Source organism: Aulostomus chinensis, chromosome 21, assembly GCF_037954235.1.
Source record: "Aulostomus chinensis isolate RoL2024-O1b breed Wild chromosome 21, RoL_Achi_v1.0, whole genome shotgun sequence".
NCBI lineage: Eukaryota > Metazoa > Chordata > Actinopteri > Syngnathiformes > Aulostomidae > Aulostomus > Aulostomus chinensis.
The window spans coordinates 3,278,132-3,304,584 of record NC_141340.1 but is presented as its reverse complement, the minus strand read 5'-3'; the positions used below and the strand labels follow the sequence as shown (position 1 = coordinate 3,304,584).

General features: G+C 45.6%; 2 protein-coding genes across 2 annotated transcripts in view; one reads left to right on the top strand and one right to left on the bottom strand.

Moving 5' to 3' along the window:
• LOC147241358 (cadherin-18) overlaps positions 1-26,453 on the bottom strand; it is a 95,426-nt gene that overhangs the window by 57,729 nt on the left and 11,244 nt on the right. The window contains exons 2-3 of the mRNA XM_086191099.1: positions 13,271-13,821; positions 497-791 (exon numbers count right to left, since the gene is read on the bottom strand). Of these exons, the coding sequence (XP_086047225.1) occupies positions 497-791; positions 13,271-13,501 (526 nt within the window). The 5' untranslated portion in view covers positions 13,502-13,821. The remainder of the gene's footprint in view (positions 1-496; positions 792-13,270; positions 13,822-26,453) is intronic.
• Positions 16,132-26,453, top strand: part of LOC147241357 (uncharacterized) — a 140,502-nt gene continuing 130,180 nt past the window's right edge. Inside the window, exons 1-2 of the mRNA XM_086192338.1 lie at positions 16,132-16,142; positions 16,408-16,604. Of these exons, the coding sequence (XP_086048464.1) occupies positions 16,132-16,142; positions 16,408-16,604 (208 nt within the window). The remainder of the gene's footprint in view (positions 16,143-16,407; positions 16,605-26,453) is intronic.

The window sequence follows — 26,453 nt, the reverse complement described above, 5'->3', positions numbered from 1 at the left end:
CAACAATCTGAAATTCACATTTCCATCCATCCTTCCATCCTCTCCCTCTTCTCCTGTTGAGGGTGGTGGGGGTGGAGCCTATCCCAGCAGCCTTCCCCCTGGACGGGTCACCAGTCCATGGCAGGGCCAACACATAGAGACAGACAACCATTGGCTCTCCCAGCCACACCTACTGTCAATTTAGAGTCTGGATTAACCTGGTCCCTCTTGATGTCTTTGGACTGTGGGAGGAAGCTGGAGTACCAGAGAGAACCCAGCAGGAACAGAGAGAACATGGAGACTCACACAGAAAGACCCCGTGCTGCAGCCGGGGTCCACCCACAACCTTCTTGCTGGGGGGCCTCAGTGAGGACCACTGCACCACCGTGCTGCCCAAATTCACATTTCACAGAGGAATTCAGATTATTTGTTTCATCTGTCAGCCAATCAGACACCATCTTACTCCTGCTGAAGCCAATCAACTGAAGGTCCGCTCGTTTTTTCTGGTACTACTTACCTACTTCAGACATTTCAGGCACCGTGGCTACAAAGGGTCCATCTGGAAATTTGGGTGCATTGTCATTGATGTCTTGAACTTTGATGATGAATTCCGACTTTGGTTCCAGGGCCTCCTCTGTGTTGCGGTCCAAAGCTTGAGCATGCAGGACATAATGCGTTTTCCTTTCCCGATCCAGGCTCTTAGTGGCATGAATATCTCCTGTCACCTCATCAATGAGAAATATAGTCCCGGCTCCTTCCCCGCTCAGAATGTACCTGACAGATCCGTCCCCTTTATCTGAGTTGGAGTGAAGCTGGAAGAGAAACCAGACAGAGCGAGTGAATACAGAGAAGGGAAGGTTGCTAAAATTACTTCTTAGAGTTGTCTCACAGTTTCAACACATGATTTATGGTTTTACATTTTTCAATGCACAGCTGAAGAATGGCCGCAGGACAAAATGTATGAAGAGCGACTGCTACTGCTACAAGTACGGCCAGCGGTGCTCAAACCGTTTATCGATTATTCAACTAGGCAATTGAGAGGATCATACATTTTAGAAAAGGATTCGTCCTTGCTTTTTCTTCCCCTCCAACATACATTCGTTCCTACAAGTGGCAGTTGAAGGACCTCAAGTGTGTTTTGTTAAATGAGAACTAGATAGATGGATCCATGTGTGAGCTGATTTTCTTCCTCCAGAACCACAGTAGTCAGATTACACTGGGGAGGCCGTCGTGAATGAGAGCAGGAACGTTACTGGGAGAGGCCCATGCGCTGGCAACATTTTTTGTTCGGCAAAATTAATACAACGGCTAGCTTGACTCGCCCGACAGTATCAAATCCTTTCAAGGGATTTATTTTAACAAGTCCTGATGTTGTTATGAGTAGTTTTCTCCGAACAGGAAATCGGTCAGGAATCAGTCCTGAATTAATAAAACAGGACGGATTATCAATAATTCCGCTGAAAGGAATCTCTTCAATTCCCATGCCTTGTACGGAAGTAACCCCGGCGGGAATGCACGGTGGACCTAAGCCCACACTTCAGCGGAATTCCGCCGACATCTAACACAGACATCACTCTGTTCAATATTCCCCTCTCAGGCTTGACTTTAACCGAGCATAGCTGAAGACATGTATCCTCCGAGATTAAAGTTTTTTGGGGGGGGGATCCTTACAAGATGGTTAAAGATGAAGAAGCGCTGCCTCTTTCTCAAGTGGAGTCAGGAACGAGGGGGAAACCGAGCCACGTGTTGCGGTAATTGATACCGAGAGGATTAAGACTTTCATGCCGATTGCTCAGCGGTGTTGCTGGTTTGAAATAAATAAATAAATGCATTTTACAATCGCGCAGTACTTCCCAACCCTGAGCACCACGGTATCATTAATTCAATCATTTTATTTTCAGCCATGAATTAAACATGTTCTGAGAAAGAGATTTTTTTTCTTCTTTTTTTAATGGTACAACATAACATCACAAAACAACCATTTCCCTTTGCTTGCTGGGGCTACTGGTTTTTAGGTATTTTTTAAAAAAATTTCTTATGTTAAGATGCATATCAATGAGCTGTAAACACTAGCTTCCAATTCCAAGGCACACCTCCTCGAAAACAAGATTCATGCAAGTCTTTGGAGAACATAAGATAAACATCCTTGCGGTGAATAAATAATTCATGTTGTGTTTGTATGGAGATAATGTTACTCTTCCTCCCGTTATGATTTATACACAGTCTGGAAAAGCGTGGGCTAAAAAATGGTTTGCAAAGCACCAAAATGCAGAGGGGAAGACAAAACAACAACATAATGCAAAGATGGCATAACAGGGACTAACTGATGGACCATGATTACAACTGCAGAGGTGGGTCCTTTTCTGCGGAACGTCAATTAGCAGCATCTGTCTGAAGCAGGAAGTCTGGCTCCCAGCACTTTGATATGTCGAGATTCAAAACAACACCCAGCTCTGCGGAGGCCAAACCACCAGCGAACCACCAGCGAGGGGAAAATATTAAAATGAGGAGAAGACTCAGAGGCTTCCTCAAGGGCCGGCGCAGTGTCCCAACATGTCATACGCAGATCCGCCTACTGGGTGTGTCCAGGGTGCACTGGTCCCCTTTGGCTCTTGAGGAGAACTTGAAGCTTGTAATACAAACGACCCCCTGATACTCAAACTACTGGGGCCAACAAACAGACGCACAAATGGAAGGATTTGTACTCATTTAAAGTCCATCCATCCATCCATGCATTTTCCCCCTCTTCTCCTGTTCAGGGTGGTGGGGGTGGAGCCTATCCCAGCAGCCTTCCCCCTGGACAGGTCACCAGTCCATGGCAGGGCCAACACATAGAGACAGACAACCATTGGCTCTCCCAGCCACGCCTACGGTCAATTTAGAGTCTGGATTAACCTGGTCCCTCTTGATGTCTTTGGACTGTGGAGGAAGCTGGAGTACCAGAGAGAACCCACGCAGGAACAGGGAGAACATGCAGACTCAACCAGAAAGACCCCGTGCTGCAGCTGGGGCTCCACCCACAACCTTCTTGCTGGGGGGCCACCGTGAGGACCACTGCACCGCCGTGCCACCTGATTTAAAATTTTTTATTTATAAAGTAATATTAGAAAGAGGGAAGATTTATAAATTGTGTCCTCTTATTGTTTGTCAAGCAGGCTCACACTTTTGTACTCACTCAAATGCAGAAGTACAAGAAAAATACATTTTTGTCACCTCAAAAGTGCAGTATTCCAGAGGCCAGAAGTACTGCGTTTGACTAACAGAGGCTATAAAGTGAACCGGCAGCGCATTCGTACGGAAGTCTTACAAAAGGGCAACGACAAGTATTTGTAACCCTGCAGGAGCACAGTGGTACTGCGTCTTCCGAGTGACCTCAGCGCAGTTTCAGCCTACAAGACTTAGTTTTGCTGAACATTCATCCGATGACTCAGCAAACTCGGATTTGGCGCCTGTGACATCACACATTGACAACAGAGGTGACAATCAGGACAAATACGAGGCTCTGATTTGAGTTCAGTCCACTGAAATTATGGAATGAATCTCCCAGCGAGCTTGACGGCGTCGTGACTTCAGAGAACATACTTCCGCCAAGGCAGAGTGATGTCATCAGGGTCCTGGTCCGCCCGCTTTAAAAAAAAAAGAAGTCAAATCTTTTTCAGATCATCCTCAATCAACAGTCTACTTTTTTTGAGTTACCCTGCTGACAGGTGCATCACGTGACCTCCTTGGCGGGGGAATTATGTTCACGAATATCTACCAGTATATCAAAATGTTTTATTCTTTTTCTTCTCAAATATGTGTTCCAGCTCCCACAAGACCAATATCAGCCAGGCACTAAAATTAATCTAATTTATAAATAATTTATCGACTGTATTATCTCGGGTGCTCAGCATTGTTGGCCAGACCACATTATATTTTTCTCTATCCCTTTGTTAAATAATTTATTTTGATATCAACTCTGCTGAAGCCTCATTTCACATCTATCAGACATCTCTGCTGGGAGATATGACATAATTGGAAATCATAAAGCCCATTAGGTTACACATGCAGCTGGAAAATTCCTTAAACCCGCTTTACAATACCAACTATTTTACAGACGATTTGATGATGAAAAGGACTTTATTTCTACTTTTGGCCGCGTCGTGTTTGGGTGGTGCAGAGGAGGCAGGAAGAGAGAGACGTGATGATTCAGTCACCCGAGAATAATTGAAGGCTAAAGTTTAAAAAAAATAAAATAAAAGTAAACTAGCAGAACAGAAGAAACTTGCAAAACAAACAGTGGGACTGATAAACATGCCAGATGAAAACAAAGGATCCGACGGAGCGGCGACACGGAAAAAACACAAGAAAATACAAACGAACTAACGACGCCAGAGGAAAGACCAGAGCCGGGAGGGAGCGGATTGGATAAGAAACAATGGGAACAGAGCCGAGGCTGACGAGGACTCATTAAATAACGAAATGGAAAGAAAGACAGGAAGTAAAAGCGGAGGACGCAGGAGGAAAGTTCATTTCAAAATAAAACAGGAACGAGCAAAGGGTCGAAACAAAACACAAAAAACTGGAGACCCACGGAGGAAGACACAGACTGACACACTTCTAAAATAGAAACGGCTCATCACGGTCAGGTTTCCGCAATATTAGCCTGTCACTGTGACCTTTGACCTCCAAAGTGTCTACACTTCCTCTGTGAGTCCCAGTGGACACTTGTGAATAAATCTGATGACATTTGCTGAGATATTGGAGACGGATATCCCGCGCGTGATGGGTGACAGCGACCTTGGCCTTTGACCACCAAAAAAAAAAAAATTTTAAGTTCATCCTCGGGTCCCAGTGGAGTTTTGAGGCCACATCTGAAGGCGTTCCAGTGACCCTGCATAAACGAGAGTGGGCCAGACGGAAGGCAGGCAAAGCCAGTCCAGAGCTAAAAACTTACAGACCAAAGGGGATGCTGACAGTCATATGCCCCCCCCCCCCCCCCCCACACACACACACACACAAAAGTTGTTTAACAAGTTGACGAGTGTATAGGTCCATGAGTCACATCTAATCAGAACCTGGACCAGCACAAACAGGACTAATTAGAGAGCCGCTCTTGATTGCAGGCCCGACTCCTGACGAGGGCTGGCTGTCCTTCCCTCGCTAAGCTTGTAATTACACAAGGAGTCAAAGATCCTTCTGAATCTAATCAGCTGCTAGATTGCCCCCCTCCAAAACCTCCGCAGCACGGAGTCAAAGCACGTTTGCCCAGGGACGGCTGAGCAGACGAGTCCTGGCCAGGGGTTGTTTCTGTACTCTGTAAATGTTCCACCTTCATAACTACAACATGGATATATGCACTTCTGTCCAGCAGTGCTCCACAACTCAGGCTCATAAATGTAATTTTGCCTGCGGTCAGACTACTAATTTAGCCGTGAAGTCTTTTACAGGGGCCAGTAAATTACGCTCAGCAAAGTGTGAACCAATGATGCACACTGCCTTCTGAAAATCTATGGGCGATAAAAGTTTCAACAGGTTGTGGGCCATTAGACAAACATCACGGGGCTTAAAGTACAGGCCAGCTGAGAATATGAGGATGGGGAGTTATTTTAGCAATAAGGACAGCGGGAAAACACATTCTCACGAGTCAGATTGTGTCTGCTGCCCTGGCGGGTGTGAGAATGTCATTAAAGCGCAGTTGTGCCCGACTATCTCAGAACAGAACATCCCCTCGCTGCATATTTCCCCTCGTATCCACCGTCTCTCTCAAAGCCGGGATGAAATTGGACACATTTCATTTCACGCTCGTTTTTTTTTTTTTTTTTTTTTTTGCAATCATCTCTAGTTTTGGACTAATTGCCTTCACCGCTGAGGTCATGTGAGCGCCGTCTGTTTGTTAGCGGGACCGAAAAACGAAACACTAGCAGACATATTTTGATGAAACTTTGGGGAGGGACGGGTGACGCCGCAGGATCGAGGCCGCTGGCAGGATGGCAGCAAGGAAGGAAGACGCTTGGCTCTGAGACCTGGAGGACTCCTTTTCTAGCGATTGGTGAGAGAAGTGTACGATACCGTGAGACACTTTGTTACATTGTGTTGTGTAGCAGTATTGTGCGGTGAGACGTTGTACTTTTTCTGTTTTCACCTTCCACTATTTTGATGGTGCTGTGCTCATGCTGTGTTTATCTCTTCGGAGGAGGTACTTTATCTTTCTGGTGGATAATTTTGAGGATTTGATCGCCGTCTGTAACGTCACCTCCAACCTGTGCACTGAAGGTATGCTTTGATATGAGTTTCCTCCAGTCCATGCAAAGAAATATTGCATAGAAATGTATGCCAACCTTTAAAATAGGCCAGTTCAGTAATATTGGGGGGGGGGGGGGGGGGGGTGGCTCCATCCGTGTCGTTGTTATCTCACCACAAAGACTTAGAGGTGTCCTCTTCCTGCACAGGGCATCAAAACAAAGGATTGCGTTTATCTCTCCGTCTCTATGGGTGACTTTATCAAAGTATAGTGGAACGGATGACTGGCGTGCGGCTGGCGGTTGGCAGCTGGCGATGCATTCCTGAGGAGTTTAAAGAGATCAGCGAAGTCTGCGGCTCTAAAGTCGCCGTCGACAGCTCTCCAATCTCCAGGAAAAACCTCACGTATAATTTCATATACGCCCGGAGGAGCAACCTGAGAGAAAGTGTTTATTCTCTATCTTCTATCAACACGCCGAGTGTTATCACTGTTTGATTTGTGTGCGCTCTTTGTCAAGAGTAGCTTTAAACTATTTGTGTTCAAAGCTAATTGGAGATCGCAGCCAAACAGTTTACCTGCAGCTCGGCTACTTCCCCCGTCAGGTGTCTGAGTAAATTACAAAGGTGAGACGAGATCTGAGGACGAGATCAATCCCAAGTCCACGTCTACGACATTACTGCTGCTACATCAAGTGGTACCGCGACCCGTGAAATAATGCCGGCAAATATAATTAAGTTAATGGTGCACAAAGGTAATCAAACTAGAGTTGTCACCTCTGATTACAGTTATTAAGCCGTTCATTTAATCTGAGTTGATGGCAAACAAAACTCATCATGAATTAAGGAGAATAGAAAAATGTGAAGCTGATGACGCCAATTAGCAGCTAATTTTTCGACATGATGCATAAACGAGTATTCAAAGAGGCTAAAAACGTTTCTTAAAGCACTTCAAAACAGAATCAACCAACAAGAAGAAGCCTGGAAACGTTTCTGTGTTCGAATGAGACCAGACTTTCTATTTCTCTGACTTTAATCCATTATGACTTTTTATTATTTTAAAGCCTTATTTGAAGATATGCACTGTGTATGCATGCATATTTGATGTAAAACCATATGAGTTATTCATTAAAGGAACACACACGTTATCATTTCCTGGGATCTGACTCCTCGTCTTCTGGCCTTCTGCACTCCACTGCTTCACCTGCATGGAAGCTTCAGTGTTTGTTTACTCTATGTTCACAATGTGTTGGTTAAATGTTCTAATTTATATCCATTATTCATTAAAATTTCAAAAACCAGTGCATTTATAACCTCACAAAACGTATCCCTCAGAGGACGAAATAAATCCTCTGTTTGTGCTAAAACAGAACAACATGCGGCTTTGCAGCCAATTATTTTATTCCTGTCAAACATTCTGCAGAGAAACTATAGAGCTGACAGGCCACATGGCGCTATGATAATTACCCACAAAGCTTAGTAGTGGCTGCAGTTCAGACGGACATAAATCACGTCTCACTTCCTCTCTCTATGCTGATGAACTTCAGTGCAGCTGGGGGTTGTGAACATTTGGGAGACGTGTGGGTGAGGAGCGCTGCAGGAGGACCTACGGCGTGCGAGCGTGTGTGCGGCTGCTTCATGACTTGACCCTTGGTTGGTCGGGTTTTATCGTTCCCAAACGCCTTTGACGACTCTGACGTTCTCGACGGGCAGCAAATGCGCCGCGTGTTCTCTCACATCCGCAGTGAGGTCTCCTCCTCATGAGGAACGTAGAACATCAACAGGAAAGGGATCCGCACGTGTACGACGCACAACTGTGGACGAGCAGTTCCATGGAGTAAAACCCGAGTCAAACTTACTGTAATATGGGTCAGATATGACATCAGATAAATATCAGCTGATTGAGCTCATGCTAATTTATGCAGGTGTATGAAAGTCCTCTGGCACCCTTGCATGACCTTTCTAATGCCGGGATTCCATAACGTGAGATGCCATAGGTTAACAGCCTCCAGCGCGGCAAAGTTCACTACAAATATTTGTCTGGCTCTTAAACATTGCTTATTTGTGTAATTTATTATGAATTCACACACAAAAAATCGTGGGGGTCTCCCTCCGATAACGCTCAGCCTCGCTGAAGGGAACGGACGCTGCTGATGCAGAATTTGCGGCTGTACAGTAGCTGGGAGTGCTGGCTGCACCATCAATGGGAGTCAAGCGCGGTGGGGGTGAGGAAAAGGTGACATGAGAAGGCTGCATGTCCTAGCTGATGATCAGTGCCTTGGCTTCATATTTGCAATTAGTGGAGGGGGGAGGGGTTCATTTTTGATTAAATCCGGCTCTCACACTTCACTCAAGAGGACTTAATCACTTTCAACGTGGGTGTGCTTGATTGTTTGATTATCACCATGTTTTGGCCCCGCTCCCTCCCAATCAACTGCTCTGAGCATCCCCCTTCTGGTGGATTGATTTGTAACAGTCACAGTAAACCCTGATGATGGAGCTCACCGCTAATGACCATCCATCAGGAGACAGTGAAGAGGGACACACCAGAGACGTGCCGTTGATGCAAATCGTGGCGCCCGGCCCCAACAGTCGTCCTCTATTTTGACATCTGCTGGGTGCAACAGGATGAGTCATTGTCTTCGCTGCAGGACGTTCGGCTTCTCGCCGGACAGAAACGAGATTATCGGAGACCGACTCTCGAGTCTGGCTGAAACTGAACCGTCGGCTTCTGCGAGCTTCCCCTCGTTGCCACGCGCTCTCAAGTGTCTAAATGGTGCTAATATGGTTGAACATTTCGGCCGGTGAACAAGGAAATGCACTCTGGAAATTACACACGCCTGCACTCACAGCGCGCGCGCACACACACACACACACCACCATCATTCTCTCCTGTATTTCTTGAATCAGGTTGGGCTTCACTTCATTTAAACCTTCTTTGATTGTTTCCTCTTCAATTACGTGAAAGCCAATAACATCTGAAGAATTCCCCAAAAAAACAACAAAGCAACCAAAGAAAAGCTGTCCATGTTTGAAGGAAACCTCACTCGCAGTGTCACTCTTCCCTGTCAGCGGCTCAAACTCCTGCTTCGTGACTTCTTGGTGACCTCGAGTTCAGAAAACACCGGTCACATATTTGTAGCCTGACACTAATGGAGATTAACGACAAAAAAACCTCTGTGTACAAACTCTCACACTCATCATCCGGTATAATCCACGTCTTCTTTATCCAGTTTAATCCACAAACACTTTAAATCCCTTCCGATTCGGTGCTCCGCTCACGGTAGTGCTGAGGGTGACCAGCTGGAGCGTTCAGTTGACCTGGCTCCTCCATGCTCTTTAAACTGGAGGTGTGGACTGTTCTACTGTTCTTCTGTAGTCGGCGGTTGTGGGTTGCCATTAGCATGGAGCTAAATGTCGGTGGCTGGCTCTTTCTGCATCCTGGAAAGTGAAGCGCAGGAGTAGAACAGAGCCTCTTTGTGAGCCCAGGTACCGTAGCAGTTGAAGTACAACTTTGAAGTACTCCATAACTCTTGGGAGGATCCTGACATCGCAAACAATCTGAGCTTCTTGTGTTTTACATGATTGAAACTGCAACATGACAAAACCAACGTGAGCTCTGGAAAACTGGAGCAGAAACACAGATGAAGTTGGTTTCATGATCAGCACGGAAGCCAAAACAGATCGTTACCCATATTGACACGAACATGAATTGGAAAAACTCGACACCCCTGGGCTGCATGTTTTCAGCTTCGCAGAGTCGAAGAGGGAATCTCTTTTTTTTCTCTCCTTCTCTTACAGTACAGGCGGCAAGACAATTGCCTGATTCTGTCACAGCACCATCCTTTTTTTAGCTCCATGAATAAAACATGACGGCACCTTTCTTAGAGGTTGCCACTTTGCTCTGCAAATGAACACAGGATACAACAAAGGCTGCTGGGGGGAGGCGCACATCCTGTCCATTAGTCCCACTGTCCTCTAGACCAGGTACCCATCGACTCATCTGGAGTGGTAAAAATGACCATCTGGCGTGGAGCCCGCCTGATACGTCCAAGCATCACACTGAGCTGATTGACGCCGTGACATTCACACCTCCCTTTGGGAGAGTGGGTTGTCTCCCGTCTCGTGTCTGGACAAGCCCTGTCCCCTACCGAGCATTTGTGTCTCACTCATGCACAAAGCTGTCATTTTCCAAATACACCCCCCCCCCCCCTCAGAAAGGTGTCACTGGGGATTATGGGATACCCCAGGGGGATTAAAAATGTTCTTGACAGACTGGCGGCTTCATTTCTTCCCCCCCAGAAGTCACTCTGTTCTGTCCTTTATGCGAGAGCGTCGGAAAAAGAAACATTTCCAAGGCCAAAGTCTTTCACGCGCCCGTGTTAAGTTTGACCTTGCTGATGTCTCCGCTGCACGTGGCGGCTTTTTATGTTGACTATTAGAATTCAATTTGTGTGTGCGCTATTTACCACGATATCTTATCATGAAATGTCTGCTCCAAAAAATGTTTTTTTCCTATTTGATGAAAGACATTATCGACAAAGAGGCAATTCCCTGTTGTAGAACTGTTCATTTGCTCTTTGCTAATGTCCCGAATTTTTAATCAAGCAGTGAGAGGAGGAGAGAAAAAAACCTCAAAAAACAGAGAAGTTATGCAGAGCAGTATGTGCTGAATGCATTAATCTCCCCCCTCCTTCCTCCTCGCTTGTCTTTGTCTAATTAAGGGTCATTCTGTCTCCTGGCCACATTAGGACACTGCACACCAGTCCCAACCCACATAATGAAATGGTTTGGTTGTTGTTGTTGTTGTTGTTTGTTTTTTAAGTTGCGCTCACCATCTGGAGACCTCATCTCTTTAAACATGCATGTCAAATTGATTCCTTAATAATGTTTATGTTTCTTCTCAGAGCTTTATTATCACCCCAGATTAGCTGTTTATGTTTGTTTTGCTTTAATCAGCAGCACCCGCCACACGCGCACACACACACACACACACACACACACACACACACCCACAGAACAACAACACCCTCAAGGTAGGGTAGCAATCAGCCAAGCAGCCAGCAAACTGAACACTCATGAACTTCAAAGCAGTGGACACATTCTCTGCCCCTCGCCGTCGTGGTCCTCACACAGCTTCTGTCTCCTCACTCCAGGATGCAGCAGATCCGGAGCCTCACACTTGTTGCTGCCTTCATTCATTGGTCAAAACCATAGCAGCTGAAGCACTGCAACTGGTGTCCAACCATCAAGAGCCAAGGGTGCGATGTAGCGTTTGCAGCAAGCGCTGGGATGTTTCAGGGCATTTTCAAGCAAAATGTTTGTGGTGTCAAAACTGGATGTTGAAGTGAGTCATGGGGACATTTTCAGCCTCTTCTCTGGCAACAATTCTGGATGTTTTCACGAGACGTCTGGAAATTGGCCACCGATGGTTCTGGTGTGAGAGAGCAATATCTTTAGTGAGACATCTGGACTTTTGCAGCTGTGGTTCTTGACAGCGTTTTCGATCTGTTTTCTCCAATTTCTAATTTCTTGCAGAATAAAGTCTGGGTGTTCTTAGCTTGGTGTCGGGACACGTGCAGCTGTGTTTCTCCAGACAACACCGGGTGTCTTTTTTTTTTTTTTTTTTTGCAAGACATCAGGAGACTAACAGTGAAGCCATTGTTGCGTCCATAAACTGGGTGTTTGTGCCTCGACCTCATCAAACTTGGGCAACGCCATCCGCTAGCACAGCGTTTCCCGATGACAGTTGAAAGAATAAAGAATCGGGGTCCCTCCTGCAGGTGCAACCTTCCCTTTGTTCCACTGAGCTCGTGACCAGGTCACGGGAGGCGGCCGCGCTGAACTCATGCGTGTTTGCTTCCGTCGCAGCTCGGAGGAAGAACCTGCCGGCTGCTGCCAGGCAGAATGTTTGCAGGATTACTGAGCGCGGCTCTCCGCCAGCGTTCACACCCATGTTTCATGAGGAAACATGGATGGACAAACCAGCGCTGACAGTAAATACCTTCGGTAGCGTCTAATATTAACACAATGCCTCATACATTTGTGTGTGTGTGTGTGTGTGTGTGGGGGGGGGTGATGGGATTTTCTGCTTCATTCATGCTTCAAATAATATCAGCGAAAACATGCTTCACCAATAAATAACCCGTCTTCTTTCCTGCTTTGTCAGCCTGGCGAGGACATTTGCGATTAAAACCCGCGTGTTTATTCAATAAACAGACTTTTGAAGTGGAAAGCGATACTGGCTGTTTTCCTCTAACCTCTCCTCTCTTTTTTTTTCCAAAGCATGTCATCCCCCTTTACTGTCTTTTCCCCTTCGAAACATTGTTGAAATACAGACATATGTGCAGTCAGATGAGCCTTTCTCTTTCAGTCGGAGTGCAGGGGGATGAGGGGAGGGGATTAGTCTGTGCCTGAGTGCCTAGAATAATGATCACTGCAGCGGAGAAACACATTTTCACATTTCAGGAGATAAGGGCAGGCAATCTGCAAGCAGAGGACTTAACCAGCTCCCTGTGGCTTATTGTGGAGCTAACAGAAGTCACCACCAAGCTGCAGCAATCAGGCTGCACCATAGCCTCGGCAAGCAGGCAGCAACAACACCCGGCCCTGGGACCGGCTCTGTGAGGGACGCCACTCGCTCCTCCGACAATGCCGCCAGCTACTTTGCTGCGTCCCCTTCGCTCGTCCACCCCCCCCCCTCCCAAAAAGAGATTGAATCTGGCTTCATTTCCCACCGTGAGAGACCAAATCTAATATTTTAGTTCAAAGATGCTTGATGTCGAGGGCCATTTTTAAACTTAATCCACTCTGGCGGAGCTGGCTTCTGAGAGGCATTCGTTAATCACAGAGAATAAAACATAATCAAGAGAGGATTTCAGTCCGACTGACGGAGAAGAAAAAAACCCACACACCTTCGCAAAAAAATCAGACCTGAATTTCCACATCAGAAGATGTAAAAATACGCTGACGTGGCGATCTGCCTTCTTAGTAAACAAAAGGAAGGAGGAAATGTGGTTGTCAGGATCAAAAGATTCTTCTTCTTTTTTTGTGCAATTGTAAACAAACCTACCTTTCCAACATACTGGGCTTCTGGTCCCATGTGTTCTTCTAAAACAAAGAACTGGTTCCAGATCCAGCCACGCTTAGGCCTGTGGTGCACCTCCGTCTCCCCGTTGGCGAGTTTGGTCTGGTTCTTGGAGGGCACTTTGGCTGGGACGTGGTGGCTCGCCCCGTAGCACCTCTGGAGGAAGCAGAGGCAGACCAGAAAGGGACAAAGACAAGCGGTGGTGGATATCCTCATGGTGGCGTCTGTAAAGTTATCCCGTCTTCAGAGGTGGCAAGGTCCTCTTCCCACCACCGCCGCCGCCGCCGCCGCCACTAGCCACCGCTGCAGGCCCAAGCAGTAGACCCCGGCAAAAAAAGAGGGGGGGGGGGGGTCTAAATCCAAACTAAGAAAACAGTGGTCCCGGTAAATCCTCTAAGGTTCATGGTTGAAAGCCGGAGGTTTAATTTGAAAAGATACATTTACATTATGGAATTTCCAGAGCCGTGAGATGGACGTAAACTTGTGGGGAGTTCTAGCAGGAGCAGAGGTTAATCCTGGAAGCCATTCTGGATTTCCTGGGAGAGAGTAGAGGGGAGACAGAGACACAGAGTTAGAGATTAATTTGATGGATATAAGAAGCTAAATGTCTGCTAATTCCCTCCAATTAAATTGCAACTGGTAAATCCATACAGATGAGGACGTGCACTTCAAACTGGCCGGCTGCGATAAGATAGAGGGAGCCACAATCAAACCTCTTTTTCGTGCACATTCTTGCATTTGTGCGCGAGATACAAATATAGAATCGAGATGCGCTATCAAAAGGTTGAGCGTGCCTGTGAGGTCGGAGCGCTGCTGGGTGACTGATACTGCCAGTGAGGTCAGAGCCATTCATCAGAGCCGAGCACCTCTGGCTCCATGACTCAAAGGATGATTTGGCTTTATTAAAAATATCAGAAAAGGTTTGATTTGGGTGTATCAACATGGCCGGGGTAGGCTGCCAGGCTCAATGTGTGCCTCAGCGTGGTGAATAATGAGTGTGGAAGGAAGAAATACATCGGCCATGATGAGGACAGACAGCAGCTCAAGTGTTTTTTGGAAAGCAGTGAAACAGAAAAGACAGAGCTCTTCTTCTACATCCCAACTTTAGATTGAAGATGACGTCCAAATGAGAGAAAGAAGACTTTAGAATCCTTGTTAGAGAGGATTTCTGTACGCCATATTCCCGCTACAAGACACCTGTAACTGTCATCTTTAAAGTAATACTTCACCCACCCCCCCCCAAAAAAGTGTTTTTTCTTCCCTGCAAGTACTCTAAGGAGACGTCTCCAGCCCGCTGAGGTGTTTTTCCCCCTCCTGCATTACTTCTAAGTGACTGCAGTTTGCAGAATGAGCCAGACACATACATTTAGCTTGAAGCTAATGGAGACCGACGGCTAACGACAGTAAAACTGTCTGAAAACATCAGATAATCTCTGAAGCGCGTCGTCAGGGATGCGCCGCATCTTCAGGAGTCCACAAACATTTTGATTTGAGCTAAAACCAAACAAACCAGAAGACTTGGATTCCTGCAGAACACAACATGGACGACCTCAGCACGATGCTTGCGGTGATTTTGGTTTGGACACTTTCGTCACTGGACTTGTACACTTCTGTTCTGATGCCTTCTGGCTCTTATTTTACTTAGTTTATCCCTTTTTGTCACGTGTGTCCCCGCCTCTTTTTTGTGGCCCTGCGTCTCCAGTTTATTTACTTTTTAAAAAAAGATTTTTGGACATCATTAAAAACTAATTGTGCTGTTCCTCTCTGCCTGTGTCTGCCTCCGTGCCGCCACACCAACAATCGTTTCATTGATGAACCCTTCAGCGAGACGCCACAACAGCGATGACAGCTTCTCCAGTAAGTTCTCCAACTGGGATCTGATTTCAGGTTCCTATCGAGCTACTGGTGAACAGAGCCGGATAAATATGCTAATGTACTGAGACAAGTGTGTTTGCATGAGAGTAAGAAATTAAAGTCATGCAGGAGTGGACTATTTTCTGACCAGTGCCAACTCCACTAATCACCAGGGGTTGCCTGCGAGCGTTGCAGCTTATCTGACCACTGACTAAGCAGAGCCGACTCCTCGGCTCCCTTACGCGTCTCATTTGCATGTAGAATAAATCACTTTTATTTGGAATGCTCATAATTCATGGTCCCTCACAGCTCCTTTTTTATGTAAGCTAAATATGCCTGGCAGCAGTGGCGAGAGGCGTGCCTGTGTTTGCTGCAGCCCGCTAGCCGCCACAGTTACTCACTTCCTCTCATGCACGCCGCACGATTGAGTCACTTCTGGTGACTAAATGAACGGCGGCGTGATCACTTTCACTCTTGTTAGAAGGAAGCTCACACGCAGTTCACTTCTGAATTCACTCCCAGTTTGTCATTAAGCTAATGAGTCGTTAAAGTACTGTGCTACTGTGATAAACTGATGGTAAATGACTGCCAGGACTCTCACTGGTCCCACTGGTTCATCTGGACCCTTCATGTCCTTCTCCACAACTACCAGTTCATCATATTCAGGATAAAATGTGCTGCCATCCTCACAAATGGTAATTTTGTCTCACAATTTGGGCAACAGAATTCGCAGATTGCAAATTTTAAACCGCTGTTATTCTTTTACATGGAGTCTCCACGATGTTTGCACTCTGGGTTAAAACACACGCAAACATTGTGGACGATGGAAATATGTCTTCTTCTAGAGATTACACATCTCACTTGTAGTTTCCTAAAAGAAGCTTCAGCGAATCTGAAAAACGCTGGCGTATTAAGAAATGACAGCCACCAGTGACATGCCAATGTGACATTTGTGTTTGAAAAAAGACTTCAGTGATCAATCAGTTGTCAACATGATGAACCAGTTGGTGACTAAGTCGATTTTCCATCAACTTATCGATGAACGGATTCATTTTTGCAGCTCTGGTGGTTTTAAACATTGTCCAAGCGTCCAGGAAAGCCTGAGCGTTCCATCAACCGTCAGGAAAATCAAGAAACAGACATAAGACACATTTTCATTTGCCAATTTTTAACTGTCAAAACTTTGAAACTTAAATTGAAGAGGCTTCCTGTAAACGAGAGGCTCGTGTGAAAGGACACAAATCAAGAAGGTGACACGGTTCTGGCAGATCTCATGAGGAGAGCTGGTGCTCCAGAGCAGCAGGGGGCGGCGTGCAGCTGGACCAGGTGTTACGATCCACCAAAGAGCATAAAGCAGCAGCAGCAGCAGCAGCAGAGGCCTTTTTCCCCCTGCAGCCCCACGACTGCGCGTTTGCGTCCACCCAACCGGAACCGACCCAGAACCCACACGAAAGCTCATCTCAAGGTAAGCGTGCTTCCAGTTGACCATGTGCTCCTCCCTGTACGCAGTGACATCAGGTGTGTTTACAGGTGTGTGTGTTTGTGTGTGTGTGTGTGAAGCTTCCTCTTGAGTTACAGTGCACTCTCCCTGGTCGGAGGTCATTTTTTAGGAGTAAATTGGATGTCAGCAGTCGGTGGTTTGTTAGTGAGTGTTTGTGGGATCTGGAGCTCAGTCAGGCCTGGCCGGAGTCGTGTGAGTTCTGCTGCTCAGTTTAACCTGTCCACTTTAATCCCGGTGACTCTGTGTTGTCAGGATTGCCTGCTGACTCTGGTTAGCTCCCTACTTTCTTCTTTCTGACGCTTCCATTTGGAGCTGGTTTGTCCCTACGTGACTGCTCATTCATGCGCTTGATTCCGCTCCCCTACTCTACGGAGGCCCAGAGTGGCCAGGCGGAGAGAACCGGCAAATGCTTAACTTGTTCCCTGCACTTTGCTTCATTTGTGGCCAAATGATGTGACTTGTTCCCACGGCAGTGATTGATTAGTGGCTGAAAACTGTCTTTTCCCCACATTTTGATTTATTTTGTGAAACAAGATAAAAATAATTTGATTGATTTGGGGTCGTGAGATGTCACTTTAATTGGCGGCTGGTCAGGTTGGTGATCCACTGTAGTTTCTAAACATATCTGTCTCTGAGACATATAAATATCTGTATCTATCTTTCGATGGATGGATGGATCTATCTATAGACACATAGAGAGATGAACTGATATCTCTGTCAAAATATAGAAATATCATACAGATATCTCTCTGTCGAGATAACATTTATATATGTACGTATATAAATATATATGTGTGTGTATGTATATATATGTGTGTGTGTGTGTGTGTGTGTGTATGTATATATATATATGTATATGTGTGTATATGTATGTATATATATATGTATATGTGTGTATATGTATGTATATATATACTGTATGTATGTGTGTGTATATGTATGTATATATACTGTATATATGTGTGTGTGTATATGTATGTATATATATACATATATATATGTACGTATATACATATATATACATATATATGTGTGTATATATATGTGTGTGTGTGTGTGTAATTCTGTCTCTGTCATCCATTTGTGCTTGCCTCTTATTTCCTGTTGTCTTGTAAACTTTCTGTTTGTTTAAGAAGAAACAAAAACAATTTGAACAGGGACGAAGCTTCAACGGCCCTGAATTCACTTCCCAACCACAGGCCACGTCTCCTTCTTAATCTCAGATTATTGCTTCTTCATCGGGAGATTACCTCAATTAAAAACTGAATCACACCTCAGCGCAATGCTCGTGCTTCCCTGATGCCGGTGATGGACACCAGCGCGTGCGGTGATGTTTGAGTGAGAGGGGAGCCACGGTCCAGTGCTGCAGTGGAAGAGCAGCTTGGTGGGGATTACGCAGAGGACAAACATATTTATTTGATATTTAATAGGATATAAGGAGCTGAGAGACTTCAAAGGCGACTGCTCTCTATCTCCTACCACGCGTGTGACTCCATAATAGAGGAATTCTCCATCCCAACATTAATGCAACTTATGGCTGCCGCCTACTTTGAAGGATAATCACTGAATTCTTTTCCACCAATATAAATATTTTATATTTGTGTAGATTAAGATGTGCTTAGAAGCCCTGACTAATCCTCCATGTTTCAAGTATCTCGACATGCACACGCTCAAGTTGTTGGAGATGTTAACTAAGTGCTGCGGTTGTAACGGGTAATACCTACTGCCAGCTCCGCCAGCGGAAGGGAGGGCAAAGTCTGTTCCACGTCGACTTGGATTAAAGCAGTGGGGGATAAATACTCGGCTACACGGAGAACACGTGTAATCTGGGGCGAGATTCTCATCTGCATAGGTAGAGCTACACCCAAATCTGCTTCCCCTGCACGAGTCTGTCGCTGATTCAATAGTATCATGATTCAACGACGCTGCGGCACTTTTTACAGTTCAAGCATCGATTAGCCAGTGACTCACACCCATGTCTTTTCCTCTTTAGCCTCCCGGGGTTCTTTTCAATCAGTCTTCTAATTGTCTGATTATCATGTTGATTCTCAGCTAAATGCATTTCAGTGAGCCACAGAATCACCATCATCGGGCTCTGTCAATGGAAATAATTACCCCATTTTATGATGATGATGATGATGATATTGTTTTGAGCAGCCGTCTGCCCGCGGCACATTAATATATGTGCAGTCTTGATGAGGATGGTGGCCACGAAGACTTTGGCAGAACGCACGCATAATTGGCTGCATGCACACGTCTCCTCTGCTACTGCTAAACCTCGATTTGTGCATCCAGGTTACGTGAGGACAAACGTGCTAATGCTGCTAGCTCTGGCGAGCAGGAAGCACCTCACAGCACTCACTGTTTTTCTTGGTCTTAATTCGAGCTGCCTGATGAATGTTGTGATTGTGATTGGGCATCTTATTCTTACTTTTGTCTCATTTTCATCGGGAAACTCATTAAAATAATAGCAGTGTCATCTTTTGTGGGGATCTGTGTCAAAGATGTGTTCTGGTCTCCAGATCATGACACGTTGGCAGCACCGCAATATTTAATTATTAGCTTTTAATTAAAATGACTAATATTGCAGCTTCCTGCAATTTTAAGACCTATTACCATGTACTGTTAATTAAAATGAATAAATCCAAAGCTTGATCGCTGTCGCTTAAATTAATAAACACGTAATTTAATGTCATTGCCCTGGATGAAGCAACTGCCATTAGGGCCTGACGGATGTGGGGTTTTTGGGGTGCAAGCCAGATATTAGCCAGGAATAACCTCTTAATTTTATCTCAAAAAATATAATTGGGTTTAAAAATGTGCTTTTTCCTCCCTCCCTCCTCGGCCTCGGTACATTTCGTGCAGATGTTGTGTCCACCCTGTGGCCAGGGCACCATTGGCAAGCCAAAATACTGCATCTTGATTTGGTAGCTGCTGTTTTATTCATAGAAACGGGAAAATTAAATCACAGGAAATCAGGCGGTCATGTAAACAACTTAAATTGAATAAGACCGGAACCAGAGTACAGCTAATAGTCCTCGCACGTAACAAACGCTACTGACGACAAGGCAGGAGGTGAACCACTTAAAAGACCAGTAAGATAAACAGAATGAGAGGGAGAGAGGGACAGAGAGAGAGAGAGAGATGTTGAGAAAGCTCCACAGCTGCACCTCAACGCGGTCCTGCAGAGAGGGAGAACAGGCTCCTGTCGCTTGCTGCTAATAGCTAATGTTGGGGGCTCCTGCTGAGAGCTCACCCACTGCATTCAATTTCACAGCAGCAGGTCTGTGTTGATGTCAAACAGCAGATATCAGAAGAGCGGGGTGGGTCAGGGCACGCATCACCGAGGGGCCGCTCTGTCCTCGGAACAGAGACGACCAAAGCAAGAGAGGCTCTTGACTTTTCACCTCCACCGAGAGGAACAAATACAAACATTTTCCACCCAGTCGCAGGAAATGTTTGGCGCCTGTAGTCTCGGGTGTTGTTGCACTGAACTGAAGCAAAGTCCTACCAAGCGGGTAGGTCTCCCCGCTTGGCAGCTATCTTTGTAACAACTCCAGGCAGTTACGGCGGTTAGTCGAGCTATTTTCTGAGGAGGAATCGATGGGTTTGAGTGAGAGCAGCGCTGGGTTGCACCAGCATGGGAGATTCTGCATCGATGCAGTGACACAACATCATCAAGCCGATTCCTGCTTGTTGTTTCTCAGCTTCAATTTGTCAGTAAAGTTTTGATTACGTCCCGAGCAATGATGCATATAATGGTGGGTGCCGGGTGCACAGCTACATGCTAGGCTAACGTGACACAAGGGACAGAAAATGTGACCCAGGTTGTGCTCATTGGGTCGTTGCGTGGAAGAATCAGACTCCCACGCTGTGTAAAACATGCTGTGATTGTTAGCGGTTTTCTACCAGAGGAGCTAATGTCTGCAAGCATACAACAAACAGCTAGCTACCCAAGGCCTGGGGAGATGCTGTCAACGTTGCTGTCCAACTTGGAGAGACAAGCATGCTAGTCTGCAGCAGGTTTCACTGAGTAAAGCTAGTTGTGTAGCCATCCCTTTTCATTCCTCTCAAAACTGTGTGAATGTGTCGATTCAACTGAATGCTCCAGCTGGTCAGTGCTAAGTTGCTGTAGCATCAAACCGGAAGTTTGTTTTTAGCTCAAATCCACTTGATTGTGGAATAATACAGCTGCAGGAGGAAGATTATACTGGACGATTCACCTGAGAGATTGTGAACGGATGTTTTTGGAAACTTTGGCCCTCCTTAGCTGTCAGTCTCCGTTAGCTTCAAGCTAATATAAACGTTTGGTTCTTTCTGCATTCTAGAGTCTCACAGAAGTAATGCAGGAGGGCGGAACCTCCTTTTGAGCTCAAGACACCAATTAGTGAAAACGTGAAGTATTTTAAGTGAAGTGCAAAATACTGTTTTTGGGTGAAGCACTGCATCAATACTACACGGAAAAATACCGTGTTTCCCCAGACGGACAAGATGAGGCACCAAATCAATGGAACTCTATTATTGTGTTGTTCACAGTGAAGACAGGAACGCAACACACATTGATGGTCAGAAATGTGACGGGAGAGGTTTTAAACGGCAGTCCCTCCCCTGAAAACCACATTTTCTCATCTGAAACTCGTGTTTAAGGCTGAAGTTAAGTGACAGCCACTTTTGTCAGAACTGCAAATTGAATTGATGTGTACTTGTTCTAAAAATAGACCCTCTTAGCCCGGAGTCTTGGGTGATTTGACCCAGCTCACTTTTTGTGAAAGGGAGCAGATTAGTCTGATCAGCTTCACAGGCGGGACAATCCTCTGAAGGTGTCGCACACCCTGGAGAGGAATAGTTGGGGAAGAAGTGCCAGCGATTCAGGGGTTTAGCCAAGCAGACTTTTCCAAAACAAACACTCGGGGACTCACGGTTGAATGAATAAATTATCTTTGCAGTACTTTATCTTGATTCCATGATTAAAAGTCAGCTGTTTGTAAGATATTATTGTATTTTGCAACTCTCTTTTTGGGCGTACATCCACTGCCGATGTGCTGAAAGTTCAGCTCAGGCCAGGAAATCTGTGAAAATAGATTTCACAGTTGTAAACAGACTTAAAATATCATCATTTTCTCCTGATGGTCGCGGAGCAGCTCAGAGCAGGTGTTCAGTGCTTCAGACTGAAAAAATATCTTGAGACTCCGACCAGCAGCCCCCGCATTTGCCGCCCTTAACTTCACACCGTCTACCCTCAAACTCGACTGTCTTCATCTTCAACATTCCACATAACCTCAAATTGTTTTTCAAGAAGAGGAAGAAGAAGAAGAGAACAAAAAAAAGAGAGATTAACATTTCTTCTGTCAGAGCTGACTCCAGCACATGTTCCAGCACCTTCAAGAAGATGACTTTGATCACATTCTGTAACCGGCGGATGGTCTGCAGACAGCCTGGAGATCATCTAATAACCATGACCCGGCGCTGGAGATAACACTTCCATCTACTCAGCCTCTTGTCAAACCAAGATCTGAAGATCTAAGACTCAACACTATTTTTCTTTTTTTTTCCTTCTTTCTTTTCTTGCCAAGAGTTGGGATGAAAGAAAATAGTTTTCTTGCTACAGTAGAAATGTCCGAGTATCATCTTGAATTAAAGGGAATGTTTGGCTGTGTAACCAGCGCTGCACGGACAGTTGGAACCCGCTTTGGAACCAGTCCATGATGCTACAATTACACGCCCGAAGCTGAGGAACATGGAACCATTCCTACATCCTTTCTCTCCTCTGTGCACGCAAAACATAGAAACGCTGAAAATTGCTCCACCCTCGCCTTTCAATCTTTTCCCCAACACTTGTGGGTAATTAAAAGCAATAAGCAGCAGGTTTTTAAACACTGATTAGGCCTGAAGGTAATTAGGCCCGTTGCACTAATGACTCCCACTGAGTCATATGGGCAGGATGGTTGTCAGTCATCCCCTCCCACCACATCTCCCAAAGTCAACAGCGACTTGTCCTTCCACTGCACTACCCCTCCAAACGCCATCTGTCCCAACTCTCAGCTTTGATTACCTCAAACCCACCCTCCTCCTCCTCCTCCTCCTCCTCCTCGCATGGCTTGAGGAGGCAAAGGTTGCCGGGACGGCGATGGAAAGCCTCCTCTGGTTTCATCCCATCATTTTCAACAGCTTTAATAATACCCGGGAAGGAAGAGCTCTTTCCCTGTATTTTTATCTCTCTGTATCAAATTAAAAAACATGCGTGCCCTCGTCACCCCGCTATATGTTGTTTGGTTGCTTAATGAGGGCTGGGTGGAAGATGGAAAGCATCCCATCTGCTGTGTGTTTAATGGCTGGATTCTTCAGCTCTCATCGTACAGCAGGAGAGCCAGGATGGAGCAGACAGCACCCATCTGCTGGCCACTGCAGGGGAAAACCCCCCCCCACACTGTTTTTACACTCACATCATCATCATCATCAGTCTCACTGCAGCACTGCTGCACAACAGCCAGACAACATCAGCCTTACGCACTGAAGGGACAGCAGAGGTGCTTGTTGTTCTCCCTGTCAGTGGGTTCCGTTATCTCACATCCAGTAACTGTTCTTGACTGAACTCATTAGCCATCCCCCCCCCCCCCAAAAAATGTCAAGCAAATTTAAAAAATGGTGCCAGAAATTTGAATTACAGGAGTTTTCAATTAAGTGGTTTGAAGCGGATAAACCAGGTTGCATAGTGCAGATTTCTGTCAGTAGAGGGCAGTACAGGCAACGATGACAGAGGCTGATGCGGGTAGCAAAGACCAGGTTGGCGTGAGGATTCAGCCGTCTGGGCGAAAACGGATCTTGAGGACAAGTTGTAATAGTTCTTTGGTGCCAGCAAGTATTGGACGTGTTGCTGCGTCTATGGAGGTCAAGGTCAAGTTTGGGCGTAACTGGGAAGATAAAGATGGCGGTCTGTCACAGGAGTGAAAGACTGGCTTTGTCCGAGTTTATTTGAATCGGGCGCTTCTCTCTCCGGTTTTGTGCATTACCTCTTTTTTTTTCACAAATTCGAGGTCATCTTTATTCATTAGGTTGTTTCCGTAAAAAGCAAAATTTCCTTGATGGAAACATGGCGACTGACGCATCAAGATACGAGAACCAATCAGAGGCACCAAAAATAACCTTTGCTGAAATAAATACAACCTCAGTGTCTAGTCGGACTGTTGGCTAAGTCACTGCTTCACTATGAAGCGGCATTCGAGGTAAAGCGTTTTCTTGACAAACGCTCGGGCGGTGGGTTTGTTTGGCAGCTACCATTCAAGTTACTGTCCTCGGACTTCGCTGGACAGAGATTTCCGACGTCTGGTATCGTCACACTTGAGTAGTACAGCGTGTGAGCGTGTACTCCTGAATTCCATGACTCTCGTCCCTAACCGAATCTTATCGTGCCCAGTCGTTGGTCCTAGAGAGATGAGCGTCTCATCAGCCTCAGAGGGCGAGATGACCACGTATGTGACAGTTAGATTGTCTTCCATGTTTACAGTCCAAATTACAAAGATGTCAAACATACAACAAAGATGTAATACGGAGAGAAGCGATGTTCCCTCATTTTCTGGAATATTTTCGTCTGAAATCATGGCTGTCCTGTCCATCAACTTTCCACTGGATTGACCAAACCCTCCTTGGACGAGCTTGTAATGTTTTTGGGATTTAATTCATCCTACGCCAAATGGAACAAGAGAAAAAGACACAAAGAGGATTCAGAATGGAAATATATTCATATCGCCTGCAGCACTGGGTTCTCTTTATGTCTGAGTGGTCTAAATTCAGGCTGAGTCTACAGGAGTTTGGCAGGCTTCGCCGTTTCACACATGCTAAAACACACAGAGCAGGTGGATTTAACAACAAGGAGAGGGGCCTCTGAGCCCCCGTACACCGAGGAGCGCTCCGGCGATTCGCATTAGCATTTCATACACAGATAGGCGTGCTTTCCTGCAGCCAGGTAGATTCCCCGATGAGGAGATGAAATGCAAGAGATTTGGTGAGTTCGCAGATGCTCGCCGCTGCTTCTCCAGTGCTCACAGGAAGGTGCGTGGCGTGGGTGTTGGATGGTTTCCTGCGTGAGCCGGGGGGACGGTGCTGTTTTCATGGTGACACTTCTTCTTTTTTTTTCTTGTTATAAATTCTGCTATCAGCATCTTGAAAAACTTAAACCCAACTAAACTGAGATGCTTATTTTCAATAATTCATTCCTCACCAGTGGGATTTCTTTGATTATGACTCATTATATCCTAATTTTTGTTGTTCCTCTGTGGTTATTTCTTGCACGGTGTTAGATTGGGGAATTGATTGGGGAAATGGCTGCCTGTATATACGCATGGTGCAACACAGTGTGTTACTTGTTGATGGAACATAAATAATTACCACTCGGCTGAGATGGTAAATGAATGTTTCTCTAATGCACGCAGCTCTCTGCATAAGTGGGGAGACTCTTATTGTTTTGATTACATTTTGTCTGTAATTAGTACAAAACCCCTAAATACATCTGTCTACTCTTACTTTAATAGAAAGAAATTGGACCGTGTATTTTAACATTTTCCTAAATTTGCTAATTTTTTTTGTATTTCACTGAGAGAACAATTGCATTTTCTCAGTATTTCACAAAAGATTTTTCCTTTTTATTTGCAAAGAGTTCCTTTTTTTCTCACAAATTATTCAAAGAAAATTAGTTTTTGGTTCGAGAAACGATCCAACAATCACGGATCATACGTGTGTGTCAGGCAGATGAAGTTTCAATGCTGTTAAAGACGTCCTTGGCTTTGTGGAACTTCTTCCTTGTATTGATTAGCATTTACATTAGCCACTAGCTTTGAATATAAGTATAAGTTTTGGGGGCTGTGGGTCATCATGTGACCAATGGGGGGGGGGGGGCATTAACATCCATGTGATTGGAGGCCATGTTGGCCCTGAAAATCTTGAATTGTTATGACAGGAAAAGATGGGAGCTTTTAGTAGAAATAAAGGTTTTTGTAGATGGCGGTCGGACATTCGGTCTATTTTTCATTTCACGGGATCTTTAACGAATCGGCACATCTGTGAACTCGTGTCACCGGTGTCTCCGTGGTTGGGTTTCATCTTGGAGAGAGCAAACGCTGTCGCTGTAATAGAAACACCATAATGCCGCTCGCTGTCATGTACGCGTCAACTTGTATGCACGTGTGAGTGAAAGGCAGAATGTATCCCTGCTGAGGCTGATAAAGTGAAACACACACTGGTTTTGGAATCAGCTGCATGTCAAGCTTGAAATTAGGTTCCTGGCACCGGCTCCTTGACTTGTCTACGTGCAGCGAGATTGATTTCAACACATGTAGAGCTTTTTGACGCTTCCGCACATGGTGGGACATTTTGGCTACAATGCACAGTCTGCGGGGTGAGGAAGACGCCGCTGCAAAGTCAATGGTTCGATGACAGTTGTGGGAGAGCGTTCTCAGAAAATCACCCAACACAACACGTCACCCCTCCGGGATGTGAGGAGCTGTGGCAGCTACGGGCCGCAGTCAGCGTGGAGTGATTGAACGAAACAGCATTTCTGTTTCCAGAAATAAGAAAACTAACAACAACATGGCAGGGGTATGTGTTGCAGCCTGTTGAAGTAGAGTATGGAGCATTAAATTGAAGAGCCATAAAAGCTGGAGGAGTCCAGGGACTGTATTACATCACCCAGCTCAGCTGTCATAACTTTGGCTTTTCCACCACATCGTTTTACCCAACTTTTTTGAATCCATTTGGCCATCACCTGAATAACAGCAGCCCATCGCTAATCTCCGTTATTTTTTTGTTTCTTAAATTCAG